Source organism: Sitodiplosis mosellana, unplaced genomic scaffold (assembly GCF_009176505.1).
Source record: "Sitodiplosis mosellana isolate CC-2019 unplaced genomic scaffold, AAFC_SMos_1.0 Smas_scaffold_1, whole genome shotgun sequence".
NCBI lineage: Eukaryota > Metazoa > Arthropoda > Insecta > Diptera > Cecidomyiidae > Sitodiplosis > Sitodiplosis mosellana.
Window position 1 is genome coordinate 18,521,693 of NW_022595244.1, and position 14,704 is coordinate 18,536,396.

The following is a 14,704-nucleotide window of genomic DNA, read 5'->3' on the forward strand; positions in this document are numbered from 1 at the left end:
ATTAAATTGAATTTATTAGATTTCGATCTGGTTTTGCTCTTTCTTCGCAATTTTCTTATTGGCTACGGATCATCTTACGTCTTCATCGTGGTCAAAAGCATTGAAAACATCATAAGGCAAACAGCTGAGCAAATCAATGATAAACCAAGACTTGAGATAGTTCATTCGAATTACTTTTGGATCACTAACAACCTCGCCACCAGCACCAACGAACGTTGTGTGAAAATTTAAAACTAAAAAAGGAAATAAAGAGCAGCGGCAACAAGTTACACGTGTTCGAAATGAATTCTGGTTCAACATTCGTATCGTTAAAGTTTGCAAACAATATAAAAGAACCATACCAATGTCTATGAAGAAAATTACATCTACTATAGAATCCACTACTAAAAGAGAAACATCCTCTGAGGTTTTATTTTTAAAGGCTACATTATATGGTACCTGCAAACAAAAATGATCAATTAAATCGCCATGATGATTTCATTCAACGATTTGAAACTGTGTGGATTTACCATGATGGCGGTATAAAAAGTTAAGCATAATATCACCCAATCCCAAATTGCTTTGAATGCACAATAGTGCAATAAAATATGTGGCGGTGTCTTTGGTGCTTCTGTTAAGAAAATAATAAGATACGCATTGGTTAATCCAAGTGGATTTTCTGTATATAATCAAACAGTACCTTGTCGATATTGTGGCAAAATATCAGCGGTTAATGACATCATCTACAAAAAAAGAAAACATAAAATATGGTTGTTGGTGTGAAATGGAAAATTTATTCGATTCTCACTTGTGCCAAATTCGATTGTTTTGATGGGTCCTTTATGTTTTGAATGCCTGCATTGAATTGACGACTACGTGTTACCGACCGTGCCAATTTTGCGAATTTTGATAAACCTACGCCAACGCACGGAAAGAGAAAGAGATAGAAAAATCCGTTCAAATTTTCATTTGTTGTTGGGCCAGTGTTTGCAATCGGAAATTACCACTTTTTGTGTCATCCGCGTCAATCAACTGCTTGAAGGCGGTTATATCACGAAACGTTAGCAGTAGCAGCACAACCAGGTCCCGTTCATTACGTATCGGCGCCACCTGAAGCAGGAGCCATAATGGAGTTTCTGCAAATAAAAACCAGATCAATTCGATTTTAGCATATGGGAAAAAAGCATGACATAATACTGGTGACATATGAGCCCAAAAGCTTCATCAACACACGAGAAAAATATTCGAGCGATTGACAAAGTTTTTACCCCACGAAAACTGGTTGATTTGAAACCCAAACAAACATCTGTTGATAGTTCAGCCGAAGTAGAATCAATTTAATCTCGGTAATGAAATTTGTACACCCAAACCCCGTTGTATGGTTTCCTTTTGAGGTCAACCAGCCTATACAAACCGATATGCAGATGACGTTCGACCATTTTCATCATAGAGACCATTGAAAATTAAATTGTGTTCAGCAAATGGAAGATTGTCATCGCAAGAAAAATATTGAAAGTGCATGTTCTGCTGTACCAAAACATACAATCAACAAATTGGATTGAAACATTTTACATACCCAAATATGTTAGACCTAGATAAAATTTGGCCAATGAATTATGTCTTTTCTTGTTTTTCGGCTACAACACTTCCTTGGCCAAGCACCTAAATACCTGAGTCCCTTTCAGTTTGTATATAAAATACATCACAATTTTGTTCACTTGCAATTAAACAATATCTCTCCAATAAATAAATCGATTACCAATATTAGGTAAGTATTAGCCCACTTCAAGCGACGTTTTGATATGGTACCGTTCTTGTTTCAATACGCTTTTTTTTTCTTCAAAAGATCCTTCGATGCGTTGTCACCAACTTTGAATGGGTTAATATGCAACGCATCGTTTGAAGAACAAATGCTTATTACGCAAAACAAAAAAAACTGTGTCTACCGTTATGTATACGGTGTTGGTACACATAACAATTGGGAGGTAGTAAAATGAATGCATTTCCCTCATTCGAAATATCCAAGGAATTTGAACGAAAATTCCTTCTTTCAAAAATAACATTTGTTCCAGGTATTAATTGAAAATATCATTGAAAATGCCTGTACCAGAATGCAAATTCACTGAGTACACGGAATATTTTAATAAAAATTGAAATTATTTCGAACGAAGCACTCCATACGAATGTAGCCATATAACCAGCAAAAAATACATTATATATTGTAACGAAGTAATTTTCCATTTTGGATATTCGAAACCGTTTTTGTGTTGTTTATTCCCAGAATTTAATAATTTCTTCGCTGACTTTCAATATGCAAATACATTTGGGGTGGCTATAGTCACCATTTTCTTTGTTGCGTACAGAATTTATGTACATAAACAATGTCACCTGTTACCTTTTTGTGCATTTAACAAAGCATGTCAGAAATATGAAGAAAAAAAAACGCAATTGAAAATCCGATATCAATCTTTTGACCCGGAATCGAAACGGTTCAATTGACTGAAATGTTGTTGTTAGCATGAAAAGATTCAGCTTTCAGTCGAGACTTTTTCAATCACAAAATCCCTTACGTTAAAGTTTGAAAAATGTGCTGTCGATGGTTTCCCACGAGAATTTCTTCCAATGCTTATGTTTTAAAAAAGTTATTAAAACTATTGAACAACTTCAATCAAGATATTAAAGCTCTTCAATAGACAATCATCAAAAATGGATGGATTGAGGTTCAAAATAAAACTAATATTGAGCAAAGAGGAATCATTGAAGTAATGAAAAGTCGAGTTCAGCTTATGAAACATTAAAATGGAAAAGAGATAATGAAATCATTCGCGCACTTGCACTTTAATTAAAAAGGAAACTGTTTCAACGTGAAAAGAGTAATTACTTGAACTTTTAATAATTCAATATCATTCACTCAAAAGCAATCGACGCATCACATTTTTAAGAAATTCATTGCAAACTTTTATCGTCGAACATCGCCATGTATACGTATAGCACTTAATCTGGAACGGTGAATCGTGTAATTTTCACCTCATGGATGTTGAATGCAGAAATGAAAGAAAACTTGTGGGTAAAAAGATGGTCGGAAATGAATGACTGCATTAAGATTCATTATTCACTTGAGTTTTGGCGATGCAATAATGAAAATAAACAATAAAAAGATTAACACTGATTTAAGATTCGATGAAAATGCGAATAAAACTTCATGGAAACAATATTCATTCCATTGTTATGGAACACAGATTGAAAAATAAGTATGCATGCAATCGCGCGGATGGTAAAAGCGGGATAATACCATTGCACAGTGCAGTGAAATATATAATAAAAGGTCGTTGGTTGAGCACAGAAAAATGGGAAGCCATTCAATGCGAAGGAAAAAAAATGGCTATACAGATCAAATTGCTATTCATTTCCACTTTATTTTTCTCCTGGTAGAATTTCGACTCATTTTTCATTTAAGCGCTTGCTATTTTGAAGCGCTGCGTCAGACAGTTTTCGGCATGAGCCACCGAAACTTGTCTGACGTAAGCAATAAGATTGTTCCCGACCGGTTTTGCCATAATTTTTTCCTTCGGTTTTTTCATCGTACCAACATTTCATTTTTTCGTGAATAAAAACCAATCGGAACGTGCACACAATTTCAAGTGTTCAAGTTTTCATGTAGCATTGCGTTCATTTAGCATTCTGGGTTCCACTCTTCATCGTCGTCGCCGTCGCCGTCGAGCGCTTTGAGTTTCTGCTTAAAGCGAATAAGAGTCAGTCATTCAAACATGAATACAGAGTGAACTGTTGCGCTGATAAATAATTGATATCTCAATTCAACGCTGTTATAAAATATTTTCCCATTTATTCAGCATCTTGTTATTGTTGTTATGAAATTTGATTAAGTTTCCTTCTCTTATTGTATGTGTATGTGCCTGTGTACATCAGTCAATTTTTTCCCTATACACATTTCACGAGGCGCTCTTTATTCGATACAATTTGAATTGTGTGCTTCAACTTACGGCTGATTTTAAATAGACCTTTGACGTCAGCAGCACGGAGGAACTCCAAAAAACCAAAAATGTTATCTTTTGCATTTGATCACGATTTAGTTGTACATTTTTTTTGTTACACTGTCATGGAAAAAGAATTCGGGAAAAAGTTCAAAAAATGTAAGCGAAAGCAAGCAGAATTCAAATTTTGGCATATGCCCATTGCTGCCGTTTTTAGTGGCAAGCTGGCACAAAAAAGCATTGGCATGCGAACAAATAACCCTGTGAGCATAGCACCGAACGAGATAAAAGCGGCAAGAGACAACAAAACAGGAACAACGACCAGCCCATTCGCCATTGAAAACTATTATCTGTAGAATGCACCGAAAAATATGTCATGAATTTTAGACGAGATGAATTAACAGCGCAATAACAACACAATGACGGAAAATTGCCAAAACAGAATTTTGCGCTTAGCTACCGCTCTTTTCTACACAATACTTGGTTGAAAGTTATAGCAGCATACGTCTTTTGCAATGGCTCAATGTCCAGTCCATTTGGGAGTGGTGTCGTTCACATGCCCATCTATTTACTTCAACGACCAGCTTGGCACTGTGACCACCGTGTTGAACAAGAAGCGAATTATTCGTAAATTTTTACATTTTCTACGAATTCCATCCAAGCCATTTCTCTCGTTCATGTTAACATTGTTCAAGTATATTCACAAAATTACTCGTTATTTGGCCAGTGGCTTTCGACTGTCGTACACCATTCGTGTAAGCACTCTGGGGCCATACACACATTCACATCAAATTCCCTTCCCGAAAATGACAATTCTAAATGGATGCAAGACATTTCACACTTTATGGCTCCATTGCTTTGTGACTATATGGGCAGAGTCCATTTTGTTCAGACAAATAAACGGGCCTCTGGAATCGAAAAACGCTTGACTGAGGTGAGTACTGACGTCAATTCATCTGTTTATGTAGGTAATTGCAAAGTTGTTGGATATGCCAATTATCGCACTCGAATTGCATTTCAACCATTTGATTATCCCCTAGCAATTATTAGGCGATGGACACTACATACATGTTGTTGTCAAGCCAGTGTGATTATATAATGTCATACACATGATGAATATATGCAAAAAAAATCGCTATATTGTTCCTATTTTTCAGATACACCATATACCATCTCTATACTTTGCCATGCATATTTCGGACATAAACAGTTGCCTTTTTTTACAGCGAACCCTGTGAACCCAGCAAAAGTATATTTGCACCAAAGATAAGCCAGAGGGAGAGAGAGAAAAAGTATTGTAGAATGAGTTAAATGTCATAGTCATTTCATTTAATGCTACTCTTTTTCATTTTTTTCTCTTTCTCTTACATAACCTCAGGCAAATGGCGATGGAACGTATCGTGACCGAATGAATGGTACACAGACATTTTGCGAATGAAATGCAAATGTACGGTGAATAATTTAGGGAGCGTTGATGGCGCCCAACGAATCGATTGCTTACTCATATATCCAACGGAAAGCTTCGCACTCACCCATGCAAATATCGATCGTAATATTTATGAATGAAATGAAATATCTGCCATTATATCTATGGCCCATTTCGATATTTTGCTCGGAACATTGAAGCTTTTGTGTTGTCTTATACCATTTGTTTTGCAAATGTTTGCATTTTCCGGGTGACTACGACAACAGCAGAGCAACAAAGCAATGCTCACCTCTATCCCCAACCACATACAGGTAAAGTATGACCAAAACCAATGAGTGGCAGGTACTATCTGGTTTTTGTTCCATTTTGCTATGTTTCCTTTTTTGCTTCGCAGTAAATGGCATTTCCGTTTTAGATTTGCGAATAACATAATAAAGGCGATTTCAACCTCAAATTATACACAGTGTTATTATGCGCATCCTTTTCGTGTTTAATGAACGAACACTTCCAGGAAAAAGTGTTTTTTTTTCTTTTTCTTCTTTAATTCAGATTCATTTGCAGAGGTCACTTATGCCATTAACAATAAAAAAAATTTATACATGCACATATTTCAGAAACAGCACAATTTACAGTCTGTCTAGTTATAGACGATAAGGGATATCTAAGTGAAAACACAAGAATTTTTCAAATTTCTCTTTCGAGATATTTTTATTGAGCCTTCAGCTCGGTCGCAAACAATTCAATAGTTAATCCATTCGCCTTGTTTTTCGATAACACGGGCACAGCGTGAAGGCATACTTTTGCTCAAATTTTCAGCATATTCTCGCGAAAGGCTGTCCCACTGGCGCTTCAAGAACAAAGTGAGATGTTTTGTGCTTCGAATATGTTTGCCTTTGAGTCTCTGCTTCATGATGGACCAAACGTTTTCAATCGGATTGCAGTCTGGAGATTGAGCCGGCCAATCCATCTGTTGAATCCCATTTTCCTCTTTCCAAGCAGTACATAAACGACTTTTGTGTTTTGGGTCGTTGTCTTCTTGTAGAATCCATTTCGACGTATCGTTGCCATAGAACTTCTTGGCGGTGGGGAGCAATGTCGATTTGTACAACTGGCGCATTCGATACTTCTCTAGGATACCAGTAAACACGGTTAATTTACCAAAACCGGCTTCACAGAAGGCTCCATACACATGCACCTTTTGCAGATGCTTAACCGTGCGAACCACCGTTCTTTTTTCGCGTGTGCACCAAGTATGGGTGAGGAAATTCGACAACCAAAACGATGATTCATCTGTGTATATAACTTTGCTCCAATCAGTGTCCAAATTTTCGGTTGCCCATTGTAGTCGTTTTTCGATATGTTCTGGTTTCAAAAGAGGTTTTTTCATTGTGGAGCGATATTTTAACGACATTTTACCTAATCTCTTTCGCAGTGTCTCTCTTGAAACGTTGATATTTGATCGATGTAGTCGTTGTACCCCCTGACGCAACGACAAACCTGGGTTTTGATCGAAAACCTTAGCAATACGCTGATCTTGCTTCGGCGTGGATGCTCGGTTGGGCTTAATGTTTGGCTGGTCGTTCACATTTTTTTCACGTTTATATTGATCTACCCAACGCTGGACGAATGGCACCGTCTTTTTAATGTATCGGGCGGTCGCTGTAAGCGATAATTTTGGCCCGCGTGGATGCAAATGCAGGAAAACTGCTTCAAAACGTTTAGTATAGTATTCCGAATTCATGTTTTCAATTAAAATAAGAGCACCAATGTGACTTTACATCTGTCAAATGCAGTTTGCGACCGAGGTTAGAGTCGCATCTGACCACACCAAAAAGCCTATTTAAATATATTCAAATTTGAACATCGTTTTCCCTTATCGTCTATAACTAGACAGACTGTATATACTAAATATCAGAGCGTGTTTTGAGCTGACGTTAGCAGCACTAACTAACGTCAGCTGCTGATATCAGCTGCTGACGAGTATGCGTTGCGTTGTTTTAACGCATTTGCAGTATAAAAACGAGATATTCTCCAAACATACCAATGAGATGTTTGCTTGCCTCTTCATTTTTATACTGCAAATGCGTTAAAACAACGCAACGCATACTCGTCAGCAGCTGATATCAGCAGCTGACGTTGGTTAGTGCTGCTAACGTCAGCTCAAAACACGCTCTGCTAAATATGAAAGATACTTTCATTATTCTTCGTGAATGACAGCTCATTTAATAACATTTTAATGCAAAATGTTCATTTCACGAAATATTCTTTTTCCATTAGTGCCCGAATAGATGAGATATGGAAAATGAAGTGGATTTCGTCACATTTTTGAGGCGAAGGAAAAAAAACAAGATTTACTTGACTTCATTTGTCAATCTTGAACTGAAGTAAATGGTCTAATTTTTCATTCGGGCGTGATTTTTTCTCATGAAATATTTGCCTCGCTAAGAATTCATTTGAAATGAAGTGTGACGGATATAGTCAATTCGATTTTGAAAAATGTCGCCGAGTTTAGTAAATAATTCATTCTAATCTATTGTATGTGTGGCGTATATTAGATGCGCTGTCGAAAAAAAAAATTGACGCTGCATTAAGGATGAAAATCACAAGAGCACAAAAACCATTCCCTTATGTATTTCAGACTCGTATATTTTCGGTTGAAATCAGCGCCATATTTCTATTAAGCTTTCAAACATTTCGTTCACACCTTCAGCTCGCTGTTGACATACCATTTTCTAATAACTTTTTGTGTTCTTTTCTATCAGATTTTTCCTCGGAGATATTACGAAAAGTCTTTTGCAAGAAGGGGCGCTTGGCGCCTTATACCACTTATTTACAGATGAAAAATGATTGATGACATTTAAAATACCATCGGTTTATTTTCTTTCTTCTTCTTTTAAATAACATCGAATAAGGTGCGAATTTTTTTTCCTTCGGGTAGAAAGTTGATTGAAAAACAGGTCTATTTACAGTGTACACAGACGGACAGACAATGCTTAGGTTGTGCATGATGATAATGACATACGATATATCCGCGGGTGTCACTTTTCGCTTACATTGAAACGAAGTGGCTAATTTAATGTATTCGAAACGGATGAATTTACACGGCCTGTAAAAATCAACGGATGTCTATTAAGCGGGTATTGGAAGTTATGCAAACGGCCATAAAAAAAAATGAAACTAAGTCCAAAGCCACATCAACATTATGCCACTCTATTATGCAAATCTGATAAAACAGCCGCAAACAAAAGAAAACTTTTCGCATTATAAACTTACAATAACGAAGTTTTCGTATTAAATGCAATTGAATGCCCCTCATCAGTGTGGTGTACATTGTACCTACTATTTATGGATGTGTGCATGTGTGATTCGTAGTGATTCCGGTACCTTTTGACAAGTTCATTCCTAACCATACTCATATTGTATCCCATGAATTCAATGAAAGTCAAAATCAACGGTATAATTATTTCTGAATTATAATTTCCAAGCAACAAATTCACTCGTTGCATAGTCTCCCATACCACTGGGCCAACAGTGTGCTTGAACGACACAATTTCAGCGTTAGCGATTGTTTTTGTTGCATATTCGATTGCCTTTGGTCAATATGCAAATGACAAAATATGCTAAACGAGGGCTGACGGAAATGTGCCATAAATGATTAGTTACAGGCTGTAACTTACAGCATGTAAAAAGGGACAATGAAATGGTAAAAGATGAGCATATTTATGCGAATCAGTAATTGGGCATGAATAATATGGAGCGAAAATTCAGAATTTAACCACGGCTCATGTTTATTGGTTCATGATCAGCAATCACATTCTCTCATATCATTGTATCATCGATGGCATGGTGTGTCTTCGGTATTGTATGTACTGCACGAGGTCATGTGGATTTCGTAATTTGCTATCATTTCGATACATTGATATATAACAATAAATCTGTGTGACAATGACACAATGAGAATATGGAGAAAAATGTATTGTTCCATTCGGGCGTTGAAAAATAAGCGGATTTCGGTTGCACCGTTCAATCCGATCGTGTTTTCGATTACATGTCCTGATATGTAATTCCAAGGAGAATTGAGTTCATTTCCATATTCGGCATGTGCTCAATATATAGTATTTGGTGGATTGCAAAAGTTGCATGCTTTATGAGTTTTTATGCAATTATTTTTCGAAATGAGGGTAATAAACCTTTGTCACGAAATGCACTGAAAAATTGTTTCCATTTTCACATGGCAACTAGCCGCGAGTGTGGCAACATTCAAGTGGATTAACTAGATTAATGTGGTATTATTAAAAATATAGCGGTTATAAAATTCAAATGTAAATATTTATGTGAACTTTAAAATCGATTCGTTGTTTGGTTTACAATGCCATCAACATCTTACAGCCCCAACACATTGACTTTTTGTATGCAAATCATTTGTTTAGCCTAGTTTCTCGAACTGCAACCCACTTTATGTCAGTTTATAGGGAAAAACTACAAGTTTTCGACCAAACTTTCACTTGCTATCGTCAGAATATTTCATAAAAATTGAGTGAGCATCGTACAATATCGCTGTTCACAGCCTTTGTTTGTATGTCAATTACGAGAAGAGCCACTCAAAGTGCTGTCACTGTGTTTGGCTTTCATGTATGAATTTATGAGAAGGGGCACAGGGCATACACACATCCAAGCGAGTACATATGTTCACATGTGCACTTACAATGAACGCTCTAAGGACAATTGACTTCAATTTAACAGCACAAAAATAAGCGCAAAACGATTGCAGAGCGTGTGTGTGTGTGTGTGTGTAGAACGGCATCATGCCACCCGTGTGTTGTCATCAGTGTGTGCAAACAAGTGTTTCGGCCAAATGAAAGTACCGAGGGTATCGTCGTCAATTGAGCCTGTGATGAATACAATTTAACTGAAGTGTCTCGTTCAAATGCTAACACAATGTGCTTAACGACTCACTAAAACTATCCAGCTAACGATAATATAATTAGACATTTAAACGAAAACTCTTTGTCACTTTCACTAGCAGTTGCTGTTGTTGTTTTCGTCGTCGTGTCGTCGTCTCAATGAAAAACACAAAATATAACGGAAAGCATCGGCTATGGACATGTCGTTCGAAAAGTGGATTCAGGTTCATTTTATTAGCAAATGAAGTGTTTGAGTGCGCATTTTCAGATTTCAAGCCCACAATTGCATCACAAATCGAATTTTGTACAAATTAATTTGCGATTTCCGTTGCTCTTATTGTTGTCTATTGCATTTGTGAATCTATTAAATGCCGTAATAGACTTGTCAATGGGGTTTTGTGCATGATTATCGCAGCTATTTCTTCACCCAAATCGAACTATTTAATTTGAATATATGGTTATTGGCTTACACTGATTAAAATGAATCTCTCCCAATCAATCGACGTGCTCAATCTATTATTAGTGTGTGTGTTTAAAATCCAATTCATTCTCTAATCCGTTTAGATTTGTTGAATTGGGCAAACGTTATGCCATAATCGAATGATACCCTTAATTTTTCAGGTCACGTTATACCGACGACCATTCGTTTCATATCCGTGAATTTCACGGATAAATTTGAATTAAAAGTGCTTCACCCTTCTGCATAAATGTTTTTCAGCTTTTGTCATTCTACACAATCGAATCGCACGTTCTGGATCTGATTTCCACAGACACGATTCGGAGACAAGCTTGCTCGAAGCAAATGTACAAATTCAAAAGCAAACTTGCCGCTTGTGTCGTCGGATTTATTCGGTCAAAGGTCTTCTTTCTTTCACGTGTTTTTTTTTCTTTTACATTTGTTTCGCCTCAATTTTATTCAACTTAAAAATGTATTGCATTTTGAATGAAAAACAGAGAACATACAGAATATGCTTTCGTCTTACACAATTTAATCTGCTGTGGCATAACCTATTCGTCCTATGGCAAAACGAAAAACAAGAAGTGAAGATCCAGTTTGATGCACGCAAAGCAATTTACACGAGACGCTTTGTTCGTATTTTATGGCACATAAAAGAAGACTGGAACAAGACAAACTGAACAAAAGGTTTTGTCTCGAGAAAATATTCATGAAAAGACCTCTGCGACAATCTGTTTTCTCTAGTTCATGTTCTTCCTTCTTCTTTTTTTTCACTTTTGTTTGCGACACTACCACAATATGCCATATGGAATTATTTAAAGCAATCAATCAAAATTATGTTGAGATTTTTTATGCAAACACGAGCATTTCATTCATGCAAAACTGGACTCAAACCCAAAGAGAAGGTAGTAAACGAAGCAAACTGTCGACAAAAGAAATCGAACGATTTACCGTCCGTTTTAGATTGAAATCCCAAGGAATTTACAGCTGAGGCCTTTTTTACTCAGTTCATTTTATCTTATCGGAAATTTTACGTCCTGTCCATAGATCAATCATGGATTAAATATCAATGAAATAGAATATCTATATATATATAAAAATTGAATTTTCACAACGTTCAGACAGGTCAAATGATGCGTAAGTAAAGGCAAACCTTAACAACATTTAAGCACAGACAGTTGATTTTCCCGAAATCGAATTTGTGATATTCGCTTGAATCGCCCCGATTGCTCACTACATATCTGATGCTGAATTAGGAGAAAATCTCAATTTTCCTTATTATTTCTATCGAAGAGGCATTAACTTAAGCGTAAACAAATATTCAGGCTTGACATATAAACGAAACGGGATTTGTCGTCCTAATCACATTTTAGAAAATGTATCTGCATAGAAGAAATATTTTCCGTCGCCGTGGGTAGAGTCCAAAAATCATTTTTCATATTAGCTCGTTTTTTGTTGGAAGCAATTCGGGAAAACTCCCGTTGAAATTGGTCAAACCGTCTTTTTTTGTGTGTGTGTGTGTGTAAGGTCAAGAGGAGAGTTTTTTTTAAGTGGCCCTTGCGTTAGCATATGCGGCACCTTTTCATTCAGTGCACGGGCGTGGAAATTCAAATGTTTATCAAGGCTTTATTTGCATGGGACAGCAAACCTTTTATGCTTTTGACAGCACAAGAAACGATAAAAATGAATTCCCACAAGTAGCCACTGCGTCAAGATATGAGACAATATAATAAATATTGTGAATCCAATGGAAAAAAAACTCGGAGCACAGTTTCACTCCAAATATATTTTACCCCCGAAAAAAAAAGCAATAGCAGTTGACATCTTCTCGATTTCGCTGTGATTTTTCATTTCCTCTTAAATACAATAGCATAAAAGGAATCAATAACACCACGACGGAACAAAGCTCAAAATGAAATCACATAAACGAAACGGAATGCGGACAACTTTCATCGTTTTTTCAAGTTTTGAGCACTGTTTATCTATTTGTTTCGACATCCATTGTCAATGGTATTTCACTGCGAAGTATTGCCATAAAAAACCATTTGTTGGTTCCGTACAATCGACTGAGTCGTTTTCATTTCCAACTTGTTCCGTCGCACAACATCATTCGAAATGGACCTTATTTATTGTATTGTCTGTGTTGTTATTCTTTGCGCGCGCGCGCGCGTGTGCGTTTGTATGTGATCGATGTTCGTATAAATATTGGCTTATAAGGACTGTCATACGTAAGCTTTGACATCAGCGAATTTCCGCTTTAATATTGGTATTTTCCATCGGATGGCGAAAAATGTGTATCATTGTTATGAAGAAGGAGAAAAATAAGCGAAACAATATCTTTATGTCATATGATGGAGTTCATATAACATAAACTTCGTATCGGATTTTACCTCCTGAAATCCCATAATAATTCTTGTTCACATAAATTGGCCACATTCGATACACAATGCACGCAAACACACAGAGATAAGAGCAAGCAAATGGAAGGCCTATCGATGTATCTATATGTGGCATAACAAGGAACATAAAAGAGCACGTCTAATGTTTTGACGTTGAAATGGAAAAACAAAACCAGCAATCAAAATAACGACCGAAATTTCCGACGAAGTGTCATGGCAAATTGAATGAAAGCGAAACGTCACCATGAAAACCACACATAAATTGATATTTTCATCGATACACACACACCACTTCCGCATTATTATTCAAAATTCTGACCTTCGACACATAACAAAAATAATACGACAGCAGTAGGAGGAGTGTGTATCATTTGTGATTGTATAATTGTGACAACCAATAGCATATAGATAAAAAGTTGATACTTACTGTTGCTTTTATAAAGTCGGACTTCAAATTGATCCTGCAGCTGATTCTCCAGTGTGTAATCTAAGCGGGAAATTGTTTCTTTGTCGGTTGATTCGCCATACATGAATTGACATCTGTAAATATAGAAATGAAGTCGGGTGAAAATCTTGATAGAGATTTTTATTGAACTAACACACAAAGAGCGCGTCAAACACAATGGATGGAACGTTGATCGAGGAGAGGGAATCGGAGGAGCACAAAAACTAACGATATGAAGTGAAATCAAAAGACAAAACGAACATGATGATATGATAAATGTTAGCGCATTTGTTATCATTCGTCTACGCCAAAGCGCACAATGAATAACATGACTTTTCCGCTCTTGTTGCTAGTTCGATTTGTTTTTATTACTTGAACGTCTCCCTTTTGCGTTCAAATTTCTTCGCTTTGTTATGCTTGTCTCCGTTGTTAGCATGATACTCATTTATGATGTTGCCAAACTATGTGCTCTTTTTCCATTCGTCTTTTTCTTCTTGTTAAATTCTTCAGAAGTTACTAGCTTTATTTGCACAAATGCACAGACTTCGATGATTAATGAAGGCAGCTCATTATGCGCCCAACCAAGTTTATTGACTTTGTTGCAACCGATTTTTTTCGATTTTAGTCAGGAAAAATCTGTGCAGTTGAACAAGAAAACAAAGCATCTTATTTGAATGGAAAGTAATGAGAAAATCTCAGCTTTCTGTGAATCGATAAAGTTAATCGATTTTGTCTTCGCATTCAATGTTCGCAGTCTATTGGAAACGAAGGGAGCACCAGAGCTAGGTAATTATTTTCAACTATTCAAAAAGCAACACGCGAATGGGCAATATGTTGCACGTGCCATTCAATTTGAGCTATGTGCATCGGATCAGGCCGATTCAATTTCAAATTATGTTCAAGCCATTTTTCACAAGAAATCCCATTAAAACAGAAAGACCACATACAAGTTTCCCATTTTTCTGGAGATTGAAAGCTGAATTCAATTCTCCTTGAGGAAAAATCGTGTCCAGCATTTCGATGCAGCAGCCACGAACTGCACTGCATGAATGCTAACCAAAAGTGAATTTCTCTTCTATTCCCTTTCTCTCTGTCTCTCCTT

The 14,704-nt window shown here is 36.6% G+C and overlaps 1 protein-coding gene across 1 annotated transcript in view; it reads right to left on the reverse strand.

Annotated features, from left to right (window-relative positions):
* Positions 1 to 14,704, reverse strand: part of LOC129566293 (potassium voltage-gated channel protein eag) — a 72,989-nt gene that overhangs the window by 10,101 nt on the left and 48,184 nt on the right. Inside the window, exons 5-11 of the mRNA XM_055442090.1 lie at positions 13,585 to 13,697; positions 984 to 1,115; positions 788 to 894; positions 680 to 722; positions 510 to 610; positions 342 to 438; positions 79 to 233 (exon numbers count right to left, since the gene is read on the reverse strand). Of these exons, the coding sequence (XP_055298065.1) occupies positions 79 to 233; positions 342 to 438; positions 510 to 610; positions 680 to 722; positions 788 to 894; positions 984 to 1,115; positions 13,585 to 13,697 (748 nt within the window). The remainder of the gene's footprint in view (positions 1 to 78; positions 234 to 341; positions 439 to 509; positions 611 to 679; positions 723 to 787; positions 895 to 983; positions 1,116 to 13,584; positions 13,698 to 14,704) is intronic.